This window comes from Phyllostomus hastatus, unplaced genomic scaffold, assembly GCF_019186645.2.
Source record: "Phyllostomus hastatus isolate PE091 unplaced genomic scaffold, TTU_PhHast_1.1 phas_scaffold_501, whole genome shotgun sequence".
NCBI lineage: Eukaryota > Metazoa > Chordata > Mammalia > Chiroptera > Phyllostomidae > Phyllostomus > Phyllostomus hastatus.
In genome coordinates, this window is record NW_025334033.1 from 15,967,232 (window position 1) to 15,994,985 (window position 27,754).

The window sequence follows — 27,754 nt, forward strand, 5'->3', positions numbered from 1 at the left end:
CCTAGTCCCTGGCAACCACCGTGCTACTCTCTGTTTCTGTGAGGTCAGCTGTTTTAGATCCCACACATAAGTGATATCATAGAGTATTTGTCTCTCTCTTATTTCACTTAGTAAAATGCCCTCAAGTTCCATCCATGTTTGTCACAAATGATAAGCTTTCCTTTTTTTCTTGAGGTTGAATAACATTCTATCATCTATATAAGCCATCTTCTTTACCCTTTCATCTGTTGAGCAACAATTAGGGTGTTCACCTCTCTTCTCTATTATGGATAAGGCTGCAGTGAACACACAGATATTTCTTCAAGATTCTGTTCTCATTTCTTTTGGATATATACCCATATGTGAGATTGCTGGGTCATATGGTAGCTCTATTTTTAATTTTTTGATGAATCCCCATCTTGTTTTCCACAGTGGATGCACCAATTTACATTCCCACCAACAGTGCACAAGGGTTCCTTTTTCTCCACATCCTTGCAGACACTTGTTACTCCTTCGTTTGATAACGGCCATTCTAACAGGTGTCAGGTGGTATCTCACTGTGGTTTTGATTTGCGTTTCCCTGATGACTAGTGATGCTGAGCACCTTTCCACGTACCTGTTAGCACTTGCATGTCTCCCTTGGATGTTGACCATTTGTACGTTGCTTAGTCAAAAATCTGCTGATTTTTTAATTGAGCGTTTTTTGCTATTAAATTGCAGGAGTTCCTTTTATATTTTTGATACAACCCTTTATCAGATATATGATTTGCAAATATTTTCTCCCATTCTGTAGATTGCCTTTTCATTTTGTGCTTTTAGTGTCATAACCAAAAAATTGTTGTCAAGACCAACATCAAGGAACTTTTCCCTATGTTTCTTTCTAGGAGTTTTACAGTTTCACGAATTATGTTTTAAGCCTTTTATCCACTTTGAGTTAATTTTTATGAGTGGTATAAGCTAGAAGCCCAATTTCATTCTTCTTCATGTGATTATCTACTTTTTAAAAATATCATTTACTGAAAAGACTATCCTCTCCTCATTGGGTTTTCCTGGCTCCCTTCTCAAATTAGTTAACCATGTATGAGAGGGTTTAACTCTGGGTTCTCAGTCTTCTTCCATTGGTCTATGTGGTCATTTTTATGCCAGTAAAACACAGTATCCAATACAATATACAACCAGTATGGTGTATATTCTCATACTTTTTCATGTTAGTAATTAGCAGTCTTTCATTTCAGTTTGAAGAACCCTTTTAGCATTCCTTGTAAGACAGGACTAGTGATGACGAACTCCCTCTGCATTTGTCTGGAAAAGGCCTCCCGTGGCTGCAGAACTTTGCTGGGTAGAGTGTTCTTGGTTGGCATTTTCTTCCCGTTGGCACTTTGACTACATCACCACACTCTCTCCAGGTCTATAAAGGTTTCTGCTGAGAAATCTGCTGATCGCCTTCTGGACGTTCCCTTGTAAGTCACAGATTTCATTTTTCCTGCTCCTTTTAAAGGATCTGTTTTTGATTTTTGGCAGTCTTATTATGATGTGTCTCAAAGAAAATTCCTTTAAGTTGTGTTTGTTTGGCTGTGTGGACTTCATGTACTTGGATATCTAGATCTCTCCCCAGCTTTGGGAACTGCTCATCCTTTATTTGTTTAATTAAGCATTCTGTTTCTAACTCCTCTTCTTCTGGGATTCCAGTCATTTTCAGATTGTTTCTTTTGATCCTATCCAATACATTAAATGAGTTTCTTCACTCTTTTTCATTACTTTCATAGTGTTCTCTGACTGGATAATTATAAAATTCATGCTTGGTAATCTACAGGTTCTTTCTTTGCTCGATCCATTCTGATGATGATGCTCTCTATTGCATTTTTCATTTCATTCATTATATTCTGAAGCTCCAGAATTGATGTTGAGTACATTTTTCATGATTTCTCTTTGTTAAACTTATTTTTTTAAATTTATTTTTTAGAGAGAGGGGGAGCAAGGAAGAGAGAGTAGGAAAGAAATATCAATGGGGATTATCGATCAGTTGCTTCTGGCATGCCCCCAACTGGGGACCTGACCCACAACCCAGGCATATGCCCTGACTGGGAACCAAACTGACAATGATTGTTTGGTTTGTGGGACAATGACCAACCCACTGAGCCACACCAGTCAGGGCATGTTAAGCTTATTTGTTCAAATATGGGTTTCCTGATTTTATTAAATTTTCGGTGTTTTCTTATAGCTCACTGAGTTTCTTTAAAACAGTTATTTTGAATTCTTTATCAGATAAATTGAGATCTCTGTGTCTTTGGGATTGGTTACTGACAGTTACTGTGATCTAATGGTGATGTCATGTTTCCTTGGCTTTTCATGTGCTTTGAAGTTTTGTGTTGCTGCCTTTGTATTTGAAGTAGAAGTCTGCCTCTTTGCTTACCTCCTTTGGGAGAGAAATACCTTCCGTTAGCCCTGTTAAGGATTCTGCATTTTTCTTTAATATGGATACGCCTGTCCCATGCTTCTTGCTCCCTCTTGTGGCAAAATTCTTAAGATTTTATGCCTTCTCTTACCCTGCAACACACCAGGATGGGTTCTGATAGCCTCCCTTTTGTTTTCCCAAAGGTGGTACTAAGTCTTAAGTTTGTGGTCTCTCCCTGGCCCACAGATTTCGGCTGGCACAGACTTTATTCGTGTGCTCACTAGCCACCTGCCAAAGCCCACATTTGCCATTGCTGTTGGGAGCATGCACAGGGAGCTGGCCATAGGGTATGAAGTTGGGGGTGAGGCTTATGGAGCTCTAGAGGTGCTCATGGGCCAGATAAGGGGACCTGTGGGTGAGGTTTCCCTAAAAGCTCACGGGCAAGCTGCTTGATGGAGTTTACCACACTGTAGAATCTGCATCTATTTAATGCCCTCTGGGAGTCCTGCCTGCCACTCTCCCAGCCTCCCCTTCCTCCCCAGTGAAGTCATTCAGCTCACCATTCAGGGCTCTGGATGGGGCAAGAGAAAAATGAACCTCTTTAGTAGCAACCACACCATCAGGGAAGCCAAGTTTCCACTCACAAGGTCGTACTTTCCCCCACATGACAAATCACGGGCCACGATGATCTCTCTTGTCTCTAAGCTGTGCCACCTTGGAGGAAGAGTGTGGTCGAACTGTTCCTTTTACCCTTTTTAATGCGTCCACATTCAAATATATATTTTTGCTCTAGTGGTGTGCTATTATTCTTCCACTGGAAATCGGGATTTCCACAAAGGCTCTCTTGTCCATAGGTGCTTGTCTACGACAGTGTTTTCCAGGGCTCCCAGACAGGGGCCAAGAAGTGCTAGTGCCTGTTCATGGGCCCCTGCAAGGTCCATATCAGGGACCAGGGTCTGACTGCTTATTTCCTGATGCACAGGTGGATGAGACTCCTCTTGGGTCCGTTGGTGAATGGTATTAGATCCCACAGTTTCCACAAAGGCACTTTTGTCCACGGTGGATGTCACATTGTTGTTGAGAGGGGGACATGAACAAGGGATGTTTCATTCAGCTGTGATGCTGACACCACTGCTGTTCCCATGTGGAAAACATTGGGGACCATTCATACTTTTTTTTGTCCCTTTATATAACAATGTTGAGAAAGAGCAAAAAATAGCGTACATACTTGTTCTTCTTCTAAAAGATAAGACTATTAACTGACTAAAATAGCTTGCTCATCAAAGCTTACTTTACGACCCTTGGTTCACTGGGCCCATCAGTTCGAAATTGTAATATCCTTAAACTCTGACCAGTCCTAACCAATTCCCTGCCTCATGTGGTCTGCCTCAACATCATCCACTTCAGGCCCTAAAACCCTAGAAATATCATCCCTGAATTACCCATTTTGAGACACTAATAAAACTCTGTTATTCTCTCTACAATAAATCCACTAAACTTAGCTTTATTTGGTCCACAGGTTATTCTGGCGGTCTTTTAGGACTGCTGACAGCTGAAAATGGTAAAAATGGTCTCTCTGCATTCTTTTTCTTCGTGTAGCCTCAGGAGAACTCAGAAGAGTTGACAAAATGAGAATGTTGTAATTTCAGGGAAAATCAAGCTATTTATCAATTTATCCATTGATGGTGTGGAAAGTCAAAATCTTCCAACAGAACCATAAATCTCAAGATTCAAAGGGAATTGCAATTTGTGTAGTTCAGCCCATCTGCTGAAGAGGCCTCTTCAGCGCAACCAAGGATTTTCGGGTTCCTCTCGCTTCCTCAGCTCCCCTCTTCGTTCTCTTCCTTTCCACAGCCCCAGTCTGCCATGCCCCTGTTTTTCCTCTTCATAGGCAAGGAGAGGAAACTTCAGTCCTCCGCCATGTTTTGGTGAAGGGAATCTATGTTGCCACAGAGTTTTAGGGCTGGGTGTTTTCAACAAAAAGTATTTGTAAAAGACCTCCCATTCCAGGAAACTAACATCTGGATTCTATTATCTGAAAGGTCTCATTCATAGATAATATTGTGATGTTCACATGCCTATTTTTGAAGCTGAGGGAAAGTAAGGGTTTCATTATTTTGGGTACAATCTCACAAATAATGGAACAAACTTGCTAGAAGTGCCGGCTTTCCTATTCACTGCACCCGAGAATTTTAGAAGGATTGAGAGAAAAAAGTATTATATGCTCTCTTCACTGGAAAAAATGAATAAATGGGAAGTTCTAGATTAGAAGTCTTTTTGGAGACTTGTTTTTTAGCTAATTTATAATTTAAAAAATGTAATGACCAGATCTTTAGTAAACGTTAATTAACTTACAATGTCACTGATTTGAAATAAAAATACAATTGATAGTAACTTTAATAATAATTCACAAGGTATTATTTACATATTAGAAAAAGTCTATGAATGCACATGTGACAAAGATTATTAGAGGTCTTTTTATAAATAAATGTGAGAAGGAGTTGCATGTGGCTTTGAAGAGTTGCCCGCTGGACTCTCACTGTGTGGAGACGGAGTGTTTACACAGAGCTGGTGACCTTTCATGAGTCTCGGGGCTTCTTCCTTTCTGTTCACTGTTGACTCTTTGCTTCTTCCACATCACAGACCATTCACAACAGAAAAACTTCTCTGTATAGTTTTTATTTTGTTCTGGAATCAACTGTGATATATCTCACATTATTTTCAATTGTAGAGTTTAAGAACCTGTCCTTAGAAGTTCCCACATGTTAACAAGTCTGTGTATGGGTGTGTGATGGTGGAAGTATGTGTTTATAGTAATGCAACCCACTCGTTACACCATTGTGTTAAGTTCAGATTTCTTCCCTCAACTGCAACTGATTGTGAGCATTCTAAACTGAAGTTATAAATACAGATACAGCTCACCGACTTTTCTTTTTAACAGAACCCATACAAACTACACTAACATTTTGTTCCTGGGTTTTCTTCTTTAAAAAAAAATTTGTGTTTTACATTTAAAAAAGTTATTAGACTTTTAGACCAATATCTAAAGGACTTGAAATGGTTTATAAAAATACAGACAATGTGAGAAAGAAAAATTGGGAGCCACAGATAAATTTTGCACAAGATTCTGCAAGTTTAAAGACACACTACACACTCTGCTCTCAGAAATCAAAGCTTTTTTCCCATTTCACTCTTAACTCTAATACTAAGTGACCAAGTATTCAAATAAAAAATTCAAATATTCACCAAAATATTAAAATTTTCTACTAACAATGATTTAATGTACATTAACTAATAAAGTATATTATTTTCTTTATAAATGTACATTAAAAGCTCTCAGAATCATGAACACCTCTGTGATTTCCAATTAATTTGCTTCTCCCTCCCTCCGCATACATCTCCAGTCTTCTCCGTGTTTACATAGCAATACTAAAACATCGACAATATAGCAATGCTTCCTCCTGTGACTTTGGCAAATCACTCTGAATCAAAGAAATATTACCTGTGATGTTAAATTTACTTTTAAATGTATCTGTTCTACAAGACTCTAATCTAAAATTGCATATAGAAAAGGATTTTGAAATAGAACTGCATGGCCATGCCACCTTAAATGTCTAAAAGAAAAGCTGCTAAAGTGATTCAATGCTGGGCCAACCGTAGAATTCACTGTGTGACTGCTACTACCCTTACTCCAAACCATAATTAAAATCCTCCTTAAGAGGCAGGAATAGGCCTTTATCTTCCTCTGGAGCCACCCATCCGCCTGGGTAAACAGTCAGCACCAGAGGCACCAGCTTTTGCTCTGAAACCAGGCTGCCAAGGAGGGACCACAAGTGTTGCCACTGTCCTCAGGTGAGTTACCTAAATTTCCTGTGCCTCAGTTTCCTTCTTTTTAAAGTTGATGACAATGATAACATCTACCTCAGAAGTTCACAGAAGTAAATAAGTTATAAGTATAAAGCACTTAGAAGAGTGGTTGGTACACAGTAACTATTCATTAAGTTTTTAAAAACACCATTGTAATAATGATGACCTTATAGATTAACTTAGTACCAATGACCGTCAAATTTCTGTTTCCTCTACTTTTTTTTACTTTTTAAAGGTAATGTCGATTCTTTTTGAAAAATAAAATGTGGTCTTATCTTTATGTAACACCACGCTATAGCCATACATCAGGTATTAATTTAACAACTATTGTATGCCAGACACTTTTTTCAGGTGTCTGGGACATAGAGGAAACTTGTGCAGCGAGCCACTTACCCTCTTTGTGCTTTGGATCCCTCATCTGTGAAGCAGCTGCTCTGCCCACGGTCACAGGACTCTTGCCATTCCCATGATAACACAACGGGAGAATTCAGTATGTGCTTGAAAAAATTGCCAAGTGCTGATGAATGTGAAGCATAATTATGATTTTGTTCACCATTAGATCTAGGAACATTTTTTCTTGCCAGCAGGTACTATATTTTACAAGCTCAGTAAACATCATGGAAAGCCCCATTACTTTCCAATGGGTGATTTCTTTCAAAATTTTGTGGAGTGATATGTAATCCTAATGGGTTTCATGCTGTAGATCTCCTTTCCCCACCCCCAAACACACTCACACTCTTCCCACATTCTCAGTATACTGGTGGTACGAACACTCACCTAGCCATTGGACAAATCCATGCCCATTAGAAATGTAAACGAAATAAAAGATTAACATTTTTATAATTACAATAAAAATTAGCTAAAAATAAAATTAATCTATTATGAAAAGTTTTAGATATCTTTCAAATTTTACTTCTAGAGAATTAAAAAATTTTGTTTTAGACATAATTCAAGGTTGATGACAATCCTTGCATCATTATTTAAGTTACAAGTGTTAAAACAGAGTGATTTAGCCCTATTGTTTGCTTTTCTTCTGTGTTCCCGAGCCATTCAAGTTAATTCCATGTGCCTGTGGTCAGTGAGGCTCCAGAGACTGTCCTGACTGAAATGTGGGGAAGTGGGCCCCGGGGAGAGTGCTGGGAATCTGCAGGAGCCGCGCCCTCCACACTGTCTTGATCACAGACCCCATGAGTGCAAGCTATGGAGCTCATTCCCACATAGGTGTGATGTTAAAATTATAAATTATAGACACATCAATCTGTACTAATATAGTCTGTGCATTATAAACTTATGCAGTATACAAATAAAAACCAGTGAGATGAAATATTTTTTTAAATAAAATTTAACATTTGTTAATGGCACACTAAACCTTTAGTCCTCAAATTGTAGAGATTTGTAAGGATGTCTAGACAGTTGGTTTACAAATGCCTTGCAAATTAAACTGGCAAATATTGTCAAACTATCATTTGACAATATTGAGAAGTATGACATACACTTAGTGCTAGGTTCATTGTTTGTAAAATGATGTATATCCGTACTGCAGATAGTCTTTTTGAATATTTTTATTTTTGTATTTGTGGCCTACATCTTGGCAGAACTGAATGGGTCACCACTGATTTTATCTCTTAGTGTGGCTGAAAATAAGCTCCTTCAAGGAGTAGGGGAAATATTGTTTGCCATTTTTAAAAAATTTATTCTTGCATCATAAATATGATCATCAATCCATAGTTATTTTCAGAAATCTTTTAAAGCTATTGCTCCACTAGTGAGCTGGTAATTTAGTTAAAGCTAGATGATATAATCTAAAAATCTGCTTAATCCCCCAAAGAAAACAGCACTATGGGACTTCTGGCCAAGATGGAGGCATAGGTAGATACACTTTGCCTCCTCGCACATCCAAAAGAAGGACAATAACAAATTTTAAAAGAAAAAACAATCAGAACTGCCAGAAAATTGAATTGTATGGAAGTCTGACAATCAAGGAGTTAAAGAAGAAACATTCATCCAGACTGGTAGTGGGGAGCAGAGACAGGCAGCTGGGCAGAGAGGACTCATAGCAAGGTGACGGCTGGCAGACCAGCGGGGTGGTGGCTGGAAGACTGGGTGGTCCCACATTTGCATGTGGATAAACTGGGAGGAACAACTGGGGAGTGAGACAGACTGTGCAAACCAGGATTGTAGTTTAGGGAAATAAAGCCTCAAAACCTCTGACTGAAATCTGTGAGGGTTGAGGTAGCAGGAGAAACTCCCAGTCTCATAAGAGAGTTCCTTGGAGAGACCCACAGGGTCCTAAAATGTACACAAACCCATGCACCCAGTAATCAGAACCAGAAGGATCCAATTTGCTTGTGGGTAGCAGGGGAAGTGGCTGAAAGCCAGCTGAGAGCAGAGCAAGTGGCACTGTTCCCTATCAAACCCATCCCTCACATACAGTGCCACAACACAGCAATGTGGGTTGCCCAGCCCTGGTGAATACCAGAGGCTCCATCCCTTACTATGTAACAGGTGCATTGAGACAAAAAATATTGGCCCAAATGAAAGAACAGATCAAAGTTCCAGAAAAATACAGCTAAGCAATGAAGAGATAGCCAACCTAACAGATGCAGAGTTCAAAACACTGGTAATCAGGATGCTTACAGAAATGGTTGAGTATAGTCACAAAATATAGGAAAAAGTGAAGACTATGAAAAGTGAATTAAGGAAAATGTACAGGGAACCAACAGTGATGGGAAGGAAACCAGGAATCAAATAAATGGTTTGGAGCAGAAGAAATAAATAAACATTAAACCAGAGCAGAATGAAGAAACAAGAATTCAAAAAAATGAGGAGAGGCTTAGGAACCTCCAGGACAACTTTAAATATTCCAACTCTGAATCATCAGGGTGCCAGAAGGAGAAGAGAAAGACCAAAAAATGGAAAACTTATTTGAAAACATAATGAAGAAGAACTTCCCCAATCTGGCAAAGGAAATAGACATCCAGGAAATCTAGGAAGCTCAGAGAGTCCCAAAGAAGTGGGACTCTAGTAAGCACACACTAAGGCACATCATAATTACATTACCCAAGATTAAAGATAAGGAGAGAATCTTAAAAGCAGCAAGAGAAAAGGAGACAATTACTTACAAAGGAGTTCCCATAAGACTATCAACTGATTTCTCAAAAGAAATCTTGCAGGCAAGAAGGGGCTGAAAAGAAGTATTCCAAGTCATGAAATGCAAGACCCACATCCAAGATTACTCTATCTAGCAAAGCTATTATTTAGAATGGAAGGACAGATAAAGTGTTTTCCAGATAAGGTCAAGTTAAAAGAGTTCATCATCAACAAGCCCTTATATGAAATGTTAAAGCAACTTATCTTAGAAAGAGAAGAAAATAGCCCTGGCTGGCATAGCTCAGTGGATTGAGCTCGGGCTGGGAACCAAAGTGTCCCAGGTTCGATTCCCAGCCAGGGTACATTCCTGGGTTGCAGGCCATAACCCCCAGCAACCACACATTGATGTCTCTCTCTCTCTCTCTCCCTCCCTCCCTCCCTTCCCTCTCTAAAAATAAATAAATAAAATCTTTAAAGAAAAAGAAAAAGAAAGAGAAGAAAATAAAAATACAAACAGTAAAATGATAACAAATTCACAACTATCAACAGCTTAACCTAAAAATGCAAAACCAAAACCAAAAATGAACTAAGCAAACAACTAGAACAGGAACAGATTCTCAGAAATGGAGATCACATGGAGGGTTATTAGCGGGGTGGGGGAGGGGGGAGAATGGGGGAAAAGGTACAGGGAATAAGAAGCATAACTGGTAGGTGCAAAATAGACAGGGGGAGGTTAAGAATAGTATAGGAAATGGAGAAGCCAAAGAACTTATATGTACAACCCATGGACATAAACTTATTGGGCAGGAGAATGATGGTGGGAGAGGGGTACAGGACAGAGGAAAATAAAGGGGAGAAAAAAATGGGACAACTGTAACAGCATAATCAATAAAATATATTAAAAAAAAAGAAATCAGCACCATGTTGTGGTTCTCATAAAACAACACGAGAGCAAAGATGCCATCATCATCCCTCAATGTAGTCGAGTGCAGACTGAAATATCGGCTGGGTAAGGGTGTTTGTTCACTAAATATTAGGAAAGTGCAACTCCTCTTTTTGTTTTTTAAGATAGAAATACATGTAAATAAGAGTCCTGATGTTTTTTTTTTCTCTACCCAGAGCTGTGCATGCTCCACTTTGGAGAGGACAGTGCTAGATCCCTCTGGGGTTCATGTGAGTCCCCAGTGAGGCCTGGGCCAGCATGGGTTATATGGGGGGAACCTAGGAGTGTAAACAGCCCTCTGGGCCCCCCACACCTGCTGCAACCAAAGAGCTCCAATTTCATTTATTTTGTATTGTACACATTAAGTTTTTTGATAAATTTTCATTGGAACAAAGGATTGCACAGTTGAAACATGTTTGAAACTCTTCTCTGGAGAAGCCTAGAAGCCCATTACTCACGGTTCTGACAAATGTTTGAAACTGAACACTGAACAGAAAGTTGCAAAGACAGTCCTTTACTACAGAGCTAAATATACCAGTTTTTAAGGTTCCTAGGTTTTACGTTTGGTTTATTTTTCATACATGCAAGATCACAGCCTTAGATCTAAAAGAGTAAATAATTTAACCAAATATGCTACAAAAGTTTTTGAATGTAATTAAATGCTAAATAAAACCATTGGTTACAAATGCATTAATTTTTTCTTAATTGAGACATTTAGCAAAGAGTTTTGAACTAAAGCAAAGCTTAAAAAAAGGATATGGTTCTCGTGATATTTCAGTGAATTTAACCTTGGTTTGTTTAGAGGTTTGAGGAATTCCGGATAGCTGATGCATCTTAAGATAATATAAAATCAGTGGACTCTGACCTCCAAAATTGAAGAGCACACGGTTAAACTCTGGACCAATGCTACTATAATGGGACTGTGAGGGGAAGAAGAAAATGAAGTCAGTTATTAATTTTGTGTATTTTTAAAGACCTGTAAAAATTGTAATGACATTATAACTATGAATAAAATTATCATCTAGTATATTAAAATAAATAAAAGTAAATTCTGCAAAGCATCTGCTTAATTAAAGAAACTAATGTATGAATCTATGAGTATGTGTAGCAAAGCTCTCTTAACCTTTGCTTTATCAGCAAGCTTGAAGATAGGTCAATAGAGATTATTCTGTCTGAAGAACAGAAATAAAAAAGAATGAAGAAAATACAGAGGTCTAGAAAAAAGTGCTGGTAAAATATATGAAGAAATAATGACTAAAACTTCCCAAATATTATGAAAAACATATCCAAGAAGCTTACTTTCAAGTAGGATAAATTCATACCTAGACATATCATAGTCAGAGTGTTGAAACAGACAAAAAGAAACATCTCAAATATAGCAAGAGAAAAACCACACATATGAAAACCTTGCTAGGATTAGCAGCTGACTTCTCATTTGAACAAAGGAGGTCAGAGGCAGTTGGATAACACAACCAAAGGGCTGATAGAAAAAAAAAATGTTGACCACCCGAATTCCATGTAAGGGAAACAACAATCATAAGTATAATTGCTCCAAGAACCAATTATTGACTTCCTGTGGAAAACATGGTCAGTATGGCAACTACTCATATGTGAAATCTTCTCCCAACTTTTGTAATACCAAATGAGAGATTTATTATAGATTCCATTTTCTGTGGGGAAATAAGATTTTATTCTTATTTCCTTTTACTGAGGCATAAAATTCTCTTGTGTTTCCTTTACTTAGGGTCACTTTGAAACTGCATTCATTCATAGCTGTTACAGAATTATTTTAAAAAGTGGTACTATGGTAATCAAAAACAGTTCTTTGATGGTGAAAACTAAATGTCAATATCAGATGTGTTTTCCATGATGTAAATATATCTGATATTTCCTTCATCTTAATCTTTCATGATAATTTACCTCAGGTTCTATCCTAGCTTTATCTTTAAATTATATGCAAAACCAGGTCAAGCTCCATTTAGACCAAAAGGAAATTTTGTCTGTCTCAAAAGATCATTTTATGATCCCTTTCCAGGCTTTTGTCTTGTGTATTATAAGATAAAATCTATCTTACTGAAAGACTACAAATAGATAGTCCTATTATTTTTCCCTGCAGTTATCAGTTTTCAACTTAGAAAAAACCACACTTCATAGCTCCTTCTTCCTTTATGAAGATCTCTGATATTTTAAGGATAGTTTAAGCAGGCAAGAGTAGAACTAGGTATTAAAAGTAAATCCAGTGTTTTGTGGAGCCTTAGCTATTTTCTTAGATACTTTAGAGGAGAAGGTCCCATGTTGCCCAAAGAACTCTTGCTAGAAATATTCAAAATAGCCAAAGCAACTAACCAGAAGTCCCCCTGCTTCCATCAGCCCCACAAAAGTAGGACCAAAAATTGTCAGAGAACTTTGATTCTACAAACAGGTCTTTTGTGGTCAAAATACAACATGGTACTAATTTGGAAGAACCAAGAATCCTACAAACTTTGAAAGGATCACAAGGGGTGAACCAGAAAGTCCCAGGATAGTTTTGGCACCAAATTCTTTTTCTGTTAATTTTTTAAAGACTAATTGCTGATAATGACTGCAAAACCAAACTCTGTGCCGTTATGGGTGCTGGAAACCCACAGGCACCCATCTGGCATTTGGACAACCCTGGAGCTTAAAAACTTCTTTATGTTGGTCTAAAATGTCCCCCTATAGCTTTCACTTATTAAGTAAACATAACAAATGTCTTGGTAAAAAACTCGTTGAGCCCCACAGGAAAAGTCTAATCCTGCTTTGATACAGTAGCTTATACATATTTGAAAACAGTTGATAAGGTCTCCATGGTTTTTTCTTTTCCAGTCAAAATGTCTCTAAGTATTTTGACCATTGCTCAAACAATATGGTTTCAGAGTCCTTCATCATTCTGGTCGTATTCAGTTCAGAACACTTCTGATTGTCTACACCCTTTTACAATGCAGTTCTCCAAAATGAACACACAGAGATTGTCAAATCAGCAAAGAGTAGAGCCCACATGTCTATTTAAATAGCTAAGAATATAGCAGATTTTAGAGTCAACAACATTCTAATGTTGACACACACACGTTACTGTTAAATATAATCTCCAAATCTTTTCAGATGCTCCTAACCAAGGCTTTATTATACTGCTTCTGTGCAGTTATAATTTTGGACCTCTATACTTTTCCTACAATAAGAGTCTATTTTCTAAGATCAGGCCTTTTACTCTAGCCTGTCATGAACTTTTGGTCATCTGATGTATTAATAATTCTTCCAAGCTTATGACTTCTACATTTCTAATAAAAATGGCAACCACATTTTTATCTAAACTGTTGATAATGTAGTCTGCATGGAACAGGGCCAATCATGCAACACTGTGGTGTACTACCAAGGATGTATCTGCATTGCTTTCAATCTTTAATAGTGTCATCTGGAAAAGGTTGTACAGTCAGTTACAAATCCATCTGTTCATATTTCTCCAACTTGTAAGTAAGGTATAAAATACCATTTTTAGTGCTTGCTGAAGATGAGATATACAATTTCTATTACATTTCTTTGTTTTCTAAATCTAGCAATGACCACCCTCACCCCCCACCAAAAAAGGTGTGATATTGCCATGGATCCCAAATTGATGCCTAGAGGTCACCGATTCCAGTCCCCGGTACTTACAAATCATCCTGGGCAGCACTGTGAAAGTTGGAAGAGAGTCTAACTACCTGGATTATTAGAGACCAGGAAATGTGTGAGTACTCACTTTCGGAAAGTGGTTTTTATATAGACATAATGTAAAATTTAAAATAATGGCCAGGCTTGACTAGATAATTCAGACAAAATTTTAGCAATAAAGACTTCAATAGATTTAAAATCTAATTGTCTCACAAGTTAAGAGATCAAACTCAGAATTTCAAGCTAATAACCTCATTGAATCTTGGCTAAAGCAACCCAAGGCACCTTCAGGAAAGTGGAGAAACATAGCGTTAAAGACTTAAGAGTAACATAACGTTATCTACATGTAGTCAGTTACTCCAGGACCATGGCTTAAGAGGTGGGGACAGGTCAACCATGACTGCAAACTCCTTTGAAGATTTCCTGGCAACTTTGATGTTTATCGAGATCAGAGTCCTGTTTGTATGCCACCCAAGGACAAGCAGTGCCAGAAGTGTGAGAAAAGACAAACGCTATGCATTTTTTTCCTCATTAGAGATAAGAATTTTTTTTTAGAAAAAAGAGACTTTTTAATATTAAGATTAATTTCCCAATAAATCACTTTGATCATTAAATTTTTCTAAGATATACATCAAGTAGGAAATAGCCAACATTGCCTATATCAAGCTGTTCAATTAAGTATGTTATAAATTAAAGAAGTAAAAACTTAAAAAATAATTACTATGCTCCAAACCTTTGTTGTTAGTTTTGGTAATCTTGATTCTTCTCTGGATATGGACATTGTATGTGCTGTTGGGCTCTTTAAAATTTTCATCATATTGAAGTCTATATCTGTAAGAGAGTAGAATAGTGTTTAAAATTATGTGTTGTTTTTTTTTTTTGACAAAAAGACATGCCTCTTCCTTCTCTTGGCAACTCATTCTAAACACGGAGAGAAGGAAAGATGGATGACAGAAGTTTAGGATATTGTTATAGCTTGCCCTGTCAGAGGAAATGAATATTCCATCTCACTTTCTCATGACTTGCTCTAAGCTACTACTTATTAAGAGTACATGGAGAGGACACAGGCCTAGGAATTTTGCCTCTAAGTCCAGAGCTCTTTCCATGACCCTCTAGTAAAATGCAATAGAAGGTGTATCCCTCTGTATGTTCAGGTCTACCTTCTCCACATACCGACAACACACCCATAGCTGGTAATTTTTCCTTGCAACCAGCATGAACACACAGGAGGGTACTGAGGGAATCTTGTCATGTCTTTTTTATTTTTTTTATTTTAATTGTTGTTCAAGTACAGTTTTCTGCCTTTTACCCCTATACCCTCCAGCCCTCCCTATTGTCATGTCTTAAAGGAAAGAAAAACTATGATTTAATAAACTGTCAATCAGCCCAAAAGCTAGTTATTAAGATACCTCAATATGGAGCAGACAAAACAGATGATCTAAGAGGTTTATGCTAGATTCTGGCACTGACTATTTTCATTAGTTACCAGGTAGACTAATTAGATCTAGAGGTTGTGATGCTGATAAGGAACCTCTGAGGAGTTGAAGAAAGTCACTTGGATTGATTTTTGACATTAGACATTTAAATATATTAAATATTAGCTTGACATATTAGAGACAAGTGGGGATCTGTCTCTGGCAGAGATTAAAAATTGGTTAGCAAGGAATCTGCATTTTAAAATTTTGAGTGGGACCAAGGTTAGATTTAGTTGGAGCTAGAATTGGCAAGAAAGGTAGTAAATAATATAATTTCTTTTCTTTAAAACTTGCTCAAAAGCATATAACCCCACATGAAGAGGAGTCAACAGTATCCACCAAAAATACATATTTTCCCTTTGATCCAGCAATTTCTCTCCTGAGAATACATCCTACACAACTTCCTACCTAAGTATGAAAAAACATATGTATGAGTTTATTGATTTGTGGCATAATTTGAAAATTTAGAGATTATAAACAATTCATATATTTAGCAGTTAAGTTGTGGTTGAATAAACTAAAGCATTCCTATTTGAAGGAATACCACGCAGTTGTAAAAGGCAATGAGGAAAATCCCCACACTGATGTAAAGAGATCTAAAGGTCTTCTCATTAAGTAATAAAAGTAAGGTGCAGAAAAGTGTATAGAGTATATTATTTAATTCATTGTATACAGTATGGTACTTAAGTATAAAAGGGAGAAAATAAGAATACTGCATTTGCCTTCATTTGTATAAAGAAACACTGAAAAGATGAAAATTGGAACTAATAAAAATTGAAACTAATAAAAATTGAAACCTCCATTATCATTAGGAGGAATAATTAAAAACAAAACTTCCTCAATTTTGAGTCATTCTTAAATACATATTTAGGGTAATATTACTTAATTTTTAGTTTCTATAAACAAACATAATATTAATAATAAAAGAACCTTTACTTCATGTCGACTGTACCCACAATAAAAACCTTACTTTCATATCACTTGATTTGGGCATTTGTCCTGGCATTTTTTGTAGGTTACTTTTTTTCTACCACATTTTGCTATGAATTACATCTGTGTCTTCAAGAACTAAATCATTGCTCAGACAAGTTATAGACCTAAGACATGAATGATTAATTTTTAAGCATTTCTATGGTTTTTGTATGAAAAGATAAGCCCAAGCATCTGAAGTAATGAAATGGTGTATTTATGAACTAAGGTTCTGTATCACCAAACACTACAAATATGTTGTAAAACAGGCTTTCAAGCTTGGATTAAATAAAGGTGTTGTTGAAGAAAACAGTACCCATGTTAAGTCTTTCCTGTAGAATGGAAAACATTAATAAAATCAACCACTAAATGAGTTCTGAAACAAAAATTAGAACATACTGCTCTGATTAGAGCAAAAATAAATGAAGTAGATATTAAAAATACAATAGAAAAGATCAATGAAACTAAAGTTGGTTTATTAAAAAATAAATAAAATAGACAAACCTTAGCTAGATTCACCATAAAAAAAGAGGGAGGACTCAAAATCGGAAATAAAAAGAGATGTTACAACTGATACGACAGAAATACAAAGGATCATAAGACTTCTATGAACAATTATATGCGAACAAATGAAATAACCTAGGAAAAAATGGATAAGTTGCTAGAAACTTACAATCTACGAAGATAAAACCGCAAAGAAAAAGATAGCCTGAACAGACAAGTAAGAGGTAAGGAAGTTGAAGTGGTAATAAAAAATCTCCCAGCAAAGAAAAGCCCAGAACCAGATGGTGTTTTGGCTGAATTCTACCAAACAATTAATGCTGAATTAATTGTTTAATTAAATCCTTTAAAAACTTTTACAAAAAAACAGAAGCAGAGTAACTTTTCTGAACTCATTTTATGAGGCCAGCATCACCTTGATACCAAATCCAGAAAAGACAACATAGGAAAATTGTAAGTCAATTTGCTCTCAAAGTAAATCAGAATAAAAAACTCAGTAAAAAGATTATTCACCATGACCAAGTGTGATTTACCTCTGGGATACAAGGTTGATTTAACATATGAAAATCAATCAATGTGATACACTACATCAACAGATTCAAAAATAAAATCCAGATGATTTTTCTCAACAGATGCAGAAAAAGCATTTGACAAAGTTCAACATTCATTCATAATAAAAACTCTTAGTAAAATAGGTATAGAAGGAAATGTCCTCAACAAAATAAAGTTCGTTTGTGAAAAACCCATAGCTAACATCATAGTCAATGAAGAAACACTGAAAACTTTTCCTCTAAAATCAAGTACAATGCAAGGATATCCACTATTTTCACTTCTATCAACATAGTACTGGAAGTATTCGCAAGAGCAATCAGATAAGAAAAAGAAATAAAAGTCATCAAAATTAGAAAGAAAGAAGTGAAATTATTTCTACAAGTGACATAATTTTATATCTAGAAAACCCTGAAGACACCATTGAAAAAACTGTTAGAACTGAATGAATTTGGGAAAGTTGAAAGACAAAAAATCAGCATAAAAAATTGGTTGTGTTAGCCCTGACTGGTGTGGCTCAGTTGGCTGGGCATTGCCCCATAAAGTAAAAGGTTGCCAGTTTGATTCCTGGTCAGGGCATGTGCCTGGGTTGCTGGTTCTGTCCCTAGTCAGGGCACAGACACAACTGATTAATGTTTTTTTCTCACATCGATATATCTCTCACCCTCTTTCTCCCTCCTTTCCCTTCTCTCTAAAATAAATAAAATCTTTTTAAAAAATCAGTTGTCTTTTTTTACATGACCAACAATATTTAAGGGAAAAATCAAGAAAATGACCACATGATAGCATCAGAAGAATAAAATACTTAGGAATAAATTTAACCACATAGGTGAAAGATCTGTAGGCTAAAAACTGTAAAACACTGAATAAAGAAATTGAAGATGACACAAATAAATAGAAAGATATTTCAGGTTTATGTATTGCAAAAATTATTATTTTTAAAATGTCCATATTAAACAAAGCAATATACAGATTCAATGAAATTCTTCAAAATTCAAATGGCATTTTTCACAGAAATAGAAAAAAGTACATATAATCCAGCAATCTCTCTTCTGGGTATATACTCAAAAGAAGTGAAATCATTATCTCAAAGAGGTACCTGCATTATTCACAGTAGCCAAGATATGGAAACAACCTAAACGACTCTCAGTGAATGAATGGATATAGAAGTTGTGGTATGTGAATATATACACATGCACACAGTGGACAATTTTTTAGCCTTTAATAGAACACTTAAACATCCTCCTTCACACTCTTTACAATGTTTGTGAGATTAAAAAAATAACTTCTGCAAAGATTTCCAGCTCTTCTTGGCACTAGAATCAAATGTCTCTCTCTCTCTCTGGAGACCTCACAAATAAAGTTTATAAAAGTTTTGAGAATATCTTTACCAGAAGGATGAGGAGATCACAACCTTTCAAAAAAATAACAATCCTTGGTACATGCTGAGCACAATGAACAGCAAGGCATAATTCAGCCAAAGCATTTGAAGAATCCCATTATTATGTAGTCTAAGCTGTGGATGCATTGATGAATTAAATATGGAAAATAAAAAAGAACCATAATTGAAGAAGGAAATACAGAGATATGTGGTGAAGAAGGCTATAAAATAAGAGATAATGGATTAAAAAAAGTAATATATTTTATTGTGTAAAAATTTAAAATTTCTGCTAGCCAAAAGATACCACAAAAGAATAACTGGGAAAACTATATTTTAAAAAATATTTTATTTATTTATTTTCAGACAGAGGAGAAGGGAAGGAGAAAGAGAGCGAGAGAAATATCAGTGTGTAGTTACCTCCCCCACACCCTCCACTGGGGACTTGGCCCGAAACCCAGGCATGTGCCCTGACTGGGAACTGAACCGGTAACCATTTGGTTTGCAGGCCCATGCTCAATCCACTGAGCCACACCAGCCAGGGTGGAAAACTATTTATAATACAATAATAATAGAAGAAATAAAAATCCCAGTACAAAACTGTGTAAAGGATATAAGAGATATGGTCATGTAGCTTGCTCTGGGCAATAAAACAAGAAAATTTGAATTGAAATAATGTCTTTTTTTTAAATGAAGATTTAAGAGCCAACAATGCTCAGTGCGTTGAGTTCTCTTCCCGCTGCTGTAGCAATTCCTGTGAATGAGATGGAATCTTCTTTGGCACAGATGTCTGAGTCAGTGCAATAATAGAGATCCTAGCCTATATACAGTGGATATAAACAGAGTGAGTGAAAAATAAATCTTTATCAGCATAAGCCACTAAGATTTTGCAGAAGTCGTTACTACAGGATAATGTAGCTTATCCTGAATGATACAAGGATTCACAGGACAAATACTGTCTAGTCTTGTATAAGGAATAGAGTACTTCAGGTGCACACATGGTTTGTTTTTATCTTATGAATGCTGCTCAGTTTTGTAAGTGGCATTGTCTTTCCTTTTCTTGGTGGATAGAAAGCTGAGAGCCAACCATATTTGTGAGTCAAATCTGGCAAAAGTAAAATACTTCTCTATAAGATTTTACATTGTAAAATCATTTCAGAGTTTTCTTTTTATATCTCATTTTTGTCTAGCACTCTTTTCCTTATCTGCTTATTTGATATGCTGCTTTATGCTGTTGTGCTGAACACATTTATGTAAAGTTACCAAAATTCTCAGAGAAAAAAGGTTGGCATATACATAATTAAACATATATAAATATTTCTGTTATTTAAGAGAAAGGATTAAGCATGTGATATGCAATATGAATTGACCTGCATGGTTTACCTAACCTTTTATTTATCCCTTTCTTGAAATGGCCTAATGGCTAAGATACCACCGCCGTTAACCTGGTGTGTCCACCACAAAGCACTGCCCTTTGGAAGAGCACAGTATTAGGATTCAGGAATCTAAATTCTAGTTTAATTTTGCCACAAACTACATATGTAATCTCTAGCAACATACTTTCCACTTGACTTTCAATTTCCTCATTTGAAAAAGTGAGATTTAATTTTTTTTCAAATTTGTTTAAATTACATCCTTATTTTAAATTATATGAATTAAGGCATGAGGGAATAGATTAAATTAATCCTCTAACAAGTGGGAAAAACACCACAAGTATGATTCTTGTGTCTAACTCTTCTATTTTCCATTTACTCATTTATTCACACATTCCTTCAAGAAACATTTCTTGTAGTCTATGTGAAAAACACTACAAATTTCAAAAGAAGTAAAAGATACAGATCCTAGCTTCAGCAGTCAATTATAATCAAATAAGTTGATAAACTACATACAGATAACACTTGTGAATAATTCAACATCTATTACAATGCTAATGTGAGGTACAGAGGCAAATAGCTTGTATCAGAAATAAAATTGTCAGGATGAGACAGAGACTGTTCATGGGATGAGGCTGTCAGAGAAGGCCCATTTAAAAACTGATCAGATTTGTGGGACTTCAGACATGGAAAAATAATTAGGCCAGTGGAGTGTACATAGGGGTGAGATTGGGTAACAAGGCATGTGGGCAGGACCTTGAAAAGACCACCCTGGTTGCAGCAAAAGGCTACCTTAGGAAATGTCCTAGGAATATGAAGAAGAAAGAGAGCAAAGGAACTTATGATGGAGTGGTTATCCCAGTGCAAGAAGATTGTTACTGTGTGTTTGTCAAGAAATAATGGACTGAACTCAAATCTTTGAGGATGATTGAAATAATTGGTGGATAATTACAAGTTCATTTAAGCACTACAGTTGCTTAACAAATTACGTGAGTGATGTTGCTCTATCCTTTAAACCGTAGATTTGATAATAAGCCCAATTATTTCAAATTATCATAAATTTCATAGATGAAACAGGAATGGACCAACTCAACCACTACAAAAAATGACGGAGGAAACAGAAGCCAAGGAATGTATAGTTAGTTACCTGTTGCCGTAGAGGAATAAAGTGGAGTATTGTTAATCAAGAAATTCAAAACCTTGAAATGAAAGTGGTAAATCAAAGTGGTAAAGAATTCACGTTTTGGTGAGGTGAGTGTTACATATGATTTATATGAAACACATATGTTTCTTTTAAAGAGTGGGTGGAGGGGTCAAATGCAGTGGGAGAAGACTTGTAAGAGCTCATTGTGTTTTCCCCTTGGTGTGAGTGGTATGTGGAGGGTGCTGTGGTTTGCAGCCATTGTGCTCTAATGGGAAAAGTGCTGGCAGAAGTCCCAGTGACGCAGGGTCAGTTCCCCACCCTTTCACCAAAGTCTTTCCATCAGAATGTTTACTGTAAGTTAGACTTCTGCACGGAACAAAGAAACTAGCATTTTATGCCATTATTTAGAAAAAAAAATTATAGGCTCTCAAACCTCTTCCATGGGTGGATTCTCAATATTTACCACTAACAATATGCCTTAAAATAAGTCCATATTCCAAGGTCAAATTTGCAGTATTTGGTTCTGCTTTTAATTAAGTGAGGCTCTTCTAAGTAAATGAGAAATTAATAAAGTGAATGGTTAAAATCAAATTGGCTCTTATAAGGCTTGTGATCCCAAATTCTTTGATCTGGCTACCACTAAGCATCTACCCTGACTGAACCCAAACCTAATCAAATCAGTAATACCAACAGAAGGAATACCATCAGAAGTTTTATTTTCAAGACCACAAGACACTAATAAAATCTGTGGAAGGTTTGAATTAGTTAGTACCTTGGGAAGACCCATCATTCTAAATGACACTTCCTCAGGGAGGACTGAGTGCCACCAGAACATGATCTAAGAACCAACTTTATTTTTAAAATACTTGGTACCACTATTACTACAGTGGAAAATGCATGGGGAAAAAAGAGAATGGTATATACAGTAGTGTTCTTCAAATACCAAAGGGCATAAGAGACACATGGGCATCTTCTGAAAATGCAGTTTTAACAACATCACAAGTGTTGATGATGCCACTGGCTCATGGAGCCACTTTTTGAGTAACATGGGAATAGATCACACAGAGCTGCTACAGTTCCTCTCTAATGATGTGACTTTGAACATGTGCCGTCAACTGTGAAGTGGTACCATGAACACCAACCTCATAGGATCAGAGGAGGAGTAGGTGAACTTATGTTTGTGGAACGCTGGACAAAACTGACCTTAGATAGGAGCCCTGAAGGGAAAGCAGAGAATGTAGTAGATAATGCTGGTAATTAAGTAAATGTAGTGTTACAAGTTTGTGGAAGTTCTCACTGCTTTAATTTTCCCATTCAGGTAGGAAGTGAAATCACTATCTGAGACAGGATAGGGGAAGTGGTACTAGAGATTTGAAGAGAAAAAAAGTGAAAACAGTTGTCTTTATCAGCGGGAGAAATAAAGGACTAGGGAATGTGGTGGATTATCTGACAGAATGAAGGCCCATTTGCTTATGTAGTTGCAAATTAAAAACTAAACAAGTTAGCATGGTTGTAAGTTTTCTCTAAAGATATTTAGCTGCACCTTTTCAGATATGGGAAAGGCACATAATTATCTTTAATTAGGTTTATGGCGTTGTCAAGTAACTGATAAAGTGGAAATCTGGAAAAGAAGGTGAAGATGAATACAAAGGAACAATTGTGACTACTGACCACAGTACTAGTAAGGTAAGAAGAGGAGAGAGAACATTACTGGGGTGAGGGAAAATTGAAGGGTAATAACATGTGTATGTTGCAGAGATTTCACTTATGACTTTGTGTAAAATTTTAAAAAATTCCATGTGTATCTGCACTTGAAAGGAATGCATAGCCTTGATTTGTTGAATGCAGCCACACACACACACACACCCCAGACTTGTTTCCTGATATATATTCTTTTTTTTTTTAAAGATGATACAAGGGAGAACTTTCTTTTTTAAAATTAATTTTTAATTAATTATTTATTTATTAATTAGATTTTATTTATTTATTTTTAGAGAGGGAAGGGAGAGAGAGAGAGAGATAGAAACATCAATGTGCGGCTACTGGGGGCCATAGCCTGCAACCCAGGCATGTGCCCTAACTGGGAACTGAACCCGCGACACTTTGGTTCTCAGCCCACGCTCAATCCACTGAGCTACGTCAGCCAGGGCATTTCCTGATATATATTCTTTACTAGTTCTTTTTAGTTATTATTATCTAAAAGAGGAATAAAATATTATGGATTTTAAATGAAAAATTATTGATTTGTCAGCTAATCCTTGAGAGTCTGAATATTTTTGCTTTATATATATTTCTAGTAAGTGTTTTTGGTACATATATATTCATACATTATACCTTCTGTCAGATTGTTTATCAATAGGCAGACTATGTCTTTTAATGCTTTATCCTTTAATTTTAATTTGTTGGCTTTGTTGTGATAAATATTTACAGGGTATTATTTTTTTCCATTGCTTCTTTTTAAACACTTGTAGATTTTTGTTTTGGGTATTTTTGTAAGAAGAATAAAGATACTTCAAAAAAATCTACATGAGACTTTTGCTCTGAGGTGAATGCAGTAGATCTTACAAGCCAATCTTTCCACTTCAGTAAGTAGAAAAATTGGGGTAAATTACAAAAAAAAGCTATTTTCAAGGACACTGGAAACAAGACAGCGTCAGTGGGATGAGAACAAGACAAGTTAAAATTTCAGAGAGGAAATAGTGCTTCCTATGTGAGCTGACAATCTACAGTTTTTTTCATCCCTAGAAAGCACTTGTTGACTTGGGGTGCTGCTGAGGAGCAGGCTTGGCATAGGCAGAAGTTCATCTGCTAGAGAAGAAATAAACTATCAGAGCTTTAGACAGTCATGTAGGCTGGTGTAAAATCTAAACAAACACTGTGTACATGGCAGCCAATTTTTACCATGGGATATTCGATGAGTTCTGTGGTAGTAAGAAAAGCTGAGGCAGGGATACGCCAGAAACTTCTAAAAGGCTTCATGAAGTCTCTTATAGCTCTTAAATACTGACTGGGAGACAAAGTCTCACCAATACCTGGCTGACCTTTACTTCAGGATAATATGTTAAATTTTGAACATATGTTAAACTTTGTTAAATATGTTAAATTTTTGTTAATATGTTAAAATTTGTGTGTCATTAGAGATGAAAGAGTTAGCCTCAAAACATTTAAAGGGCAGAGTTAACTCTCCCTTGGTATTTAGTGGCTGAGGAATAGAAGTTTCCTAGATTTTTAATTAAAAGCCCACAAAGGCCATATCCCCAAACAGGGAAGAACCAGAGGTGGGATAATCTCACTAAAACTGTAATCCAACTGTAATCCAGCTCATTAATTGATTAAATCATATTATTCAGTCTCTTAACCTAAATGGGAAAAGGGGGAGACCATCTCTAGTGGAAAAAAAATCATCTGCAAGCTCTACAATGATTTTACACATAATGCCTAATGTACAATAAATGATTGCAGGACAAGCAAAGGGAATGATAAAAACAGATACATAGATGATCCATATATTGGAGTTAGGAAACAAAGGGCTTTAAAATAGTCTTATACATATTTTCAAGAAATTAAAAAATGATCAAAATGGAAAATTTCAGCAATAATTAAGATCTATAGTAAAGAATAAAATATACAATTTGGAACTGATAAATACAAGTCTGAAATGAAAACCTAATTGAGAGGATCCAAGGTGATGGTGGAGTAGGTGCAAGTTACAGTCCCCTCCTCCAAGGACCAAACTGGAATTACAACTAAAATATAGAACAATCAACCTGAATAACTAACCAAACACTTGCTGAACAGAAATCTTATAGCCAAGGATTTACAGAGGGAGCCACATAGAGACTGGTAGGAAGGGCAGAAATGCCAAAAGGGCTGGCCCTGCTTCCTTGGGAAGTGGCTGAGATTCTGGAGGGATATCTAAGCTGCAGAAGTTTTCCCTGAGAAATGGGGAGTCTCAACCCCATACTGGGTACCCCAACCCAGAGCACTAGAGCCAGGAAGAGGTGCCCATATAATATATGGCTGTGCACACTACTGTGGTTTCTGTCCTCCAGAAAGAGACAGGAGCCAGCTAGAAACCCAGGTGCTGTTTTGAAGGGCCATTGCACAAAATTTTGTTCATAGCCACTCACCTTGGGCTCTGGCCAGAGGGAGGGTGGAGCAGACTAAAGTCGTGTGAGGACAGACTGGGATTTGTGGCTCTGGGGAGAGAGCTGAAGGGACAGCTGCCAGGATCCCTGTGCTGAGTCATTCTTCCACACCATAGATACCATCTTTCTTGGGTGGTGCATTCCCCTCTTTATGACATCAGCCTGGGGTAAAAAATAGACCCACCCCTGACTCCCTATTGCCCCATCCTCTGGAGTTCAAGCCCTGCAGAGAAGTCAGCCTCCTGGGCCCTGGGTATAGAGACTGGGCAGACTCAATGTGTATCAGTGACTGAGTTGTGTGGATCTGGGGTGGGGGCCATTCCCCTCACCTTCCTGTGAGCCTGACAAGGGCTTCTTCCACATAGGAGATCCACTAGCCCCACCCTCCAGATTCCTGGAAGACCATCCCTGCCAAACTTGGGTTCTCCAAGAGGTCTGGGCAGAATCCAAGACTGACTAAGTTGTGTGGCTCTAGGACACGGGCCATATTTCTTTTGCACACCCCACTGATGCAGAGCTCTCCCTTTATATGGCCAAAATCTTATTCTGTTTGGGCCTGATAAACTCTGCAGGCCTCACCCTGACCAAGCCCTAAGACTCCACCCCACTACAAAGTTCTGCACCATTAGGCCAGTGACTATGAGAGTTGGTGTGTCCTGGGATTTTTGCTTAGTGGTCTCAGTACCAGCACTGTCATTGAGTCTGAATGCATATCGGTCTGGTGAACACTACGTGACCCTACCTGGTGACTCATTGAGAACCTACCTCATGCAACTCAAGTACTGCCAGAGGTTCCTTCAATGACTGAGCCTAATAGGCAGCTAGTAGGTGGAGGCAGATCTCAGGGTGCCTTGACCTTTTGCTGCCCTTCCCCCAGTCTTGGTGCTGGTGGAAGCTGGCTTTATTGAGCAGCTAGGTCCTTATTATGCACACCTAGACCCAGCAGTGGTAGCCACAAACTATGGATTGCTTGGCAGCTCCAAATGGAGGTAACCCTAGGTGACCCAGGGCCAGTCAGAGGCAATATCTGACATTGACCTGCACCAGAATCCCTCCTTAAAACTCCAGAACCAACACATCCAGTGGTGAGCTTCAGACAGCATCAGAGCAGGATCCAGTTGGTTTCATAAGCAGCACATCCATAAAACAATCTCAGCAGTCACCAGACCCTGTAGAGGCAAACTCCACTTTGTGTGGTCAGCACCTGCACAGCAGCTCATATGCTGTGGTTGGGGTTAATCCTCACAGTCAGCAAGCCTAAGGATCAATCTCACACATGGACAAAACATCAGCAGTCAAGACTCAATGATTATTTCCAAGATGGCTGCAGAGTAAGTAAAAGTTACACTCACCTGCTCCCAGCCCCAAACCAGATTTACAGCTAAATTATAAAGCACTCAACCTGAATAACCAACTGAAGTGTAGCTGAATTGAAATATCATAACTAAAGATTTTAAAAAGAAGCCACATAGAGACTGATAAGAAAGACAGAGATGCAAAGATAGCTAGTTCCCCAAATCCAGGGGTGGCAGCTAAGATGCCAGAGGGATTTAGTCTCCCTCCCCTGAGGAGTGTGGGATCTCAACACTCTGCAGGGATGCCCAGCTCAGACCAACGGAGATGGAAAGAAAAACCCACATAGCATCTAGTGATGAAAATCAGTGAGGATTCAGCCTGCCTGGGAAATCTAGTACCACCTTCCCAGGGATGAGCACTCCTGTTGTTATAGTATCAGCCTGGTTTCTGGCTGCTGACGAGGCCTGGATGGCCTCTGCCATGCTTGGGTCCTGTGAAGGGGTCTATTGGCTGCACCCAGTAGTGCCCTTTCGGGCACTTTTTTTTCCTTGGGAGGCCCTAGGAGAAGGCTCAGTGACTAAACTGTGTGGCTTTGGAAAGGGAACTGGTCTCCCTGACCTTGAGCATACAGCCAGAAGCCCCACTCACACCTGTTGAATCACTTGGTCAGTCCTGTCATACTGACTTCAGCCACACAGGGGGACCAGAGTGCCACACAGAGCTGGAACTTTTGGAGAGTGTCTCTTGGGGAAGGTTTAGTCCAGGTATCAGAAAGGCGCTCCCGTGGATATGTGGCTACATCATGGTGGTGGGGAGGCTCCTATCTTCTCTGTGAGCTCAGCCCACATTGCCCCAGGAAAGGGAAAAAGTGTCTGTTCCTTTCCTATAGGCTTGCAGGCACCACCCCCAATGGCGACACAATTGATTTGCCCTGCCAAGCCCCAGGTACCCTGCCCCACTGAGCTCAGTTCTGTGGGAGCA

General features: G+C 37.7%; 1 protein-coding gene across 1 annotated transcript in view; it reads right to left on the reverse strand.

Moving 5' to 3' along the window:
* The window catches only part of FAM227B (family with sequence similarity 227 member B), a 189,486-nt gene that overhangs the window by 18,922 nt on the left and 142,810 nt on the right, over positions 1 to 27,754 (reverse strand). The window contains exons 11-12 of the mRNA XM_045822330.1: positions 14,674 to 14,771; positions 11,032 to 11,194 (exon numbers count right to left, since the gene is read on the reverse strand). Of these exons, the coding sequence (XP_045678286.1) occupies positions 11,032 to 11,194; positions 14,674 to 14,771 (261 nt within the window). The remainder of the gene's footprint in view (positions 1 to 11,031; positions 11,195 to 14,673; positions 14,772 to 27,754) is intronic.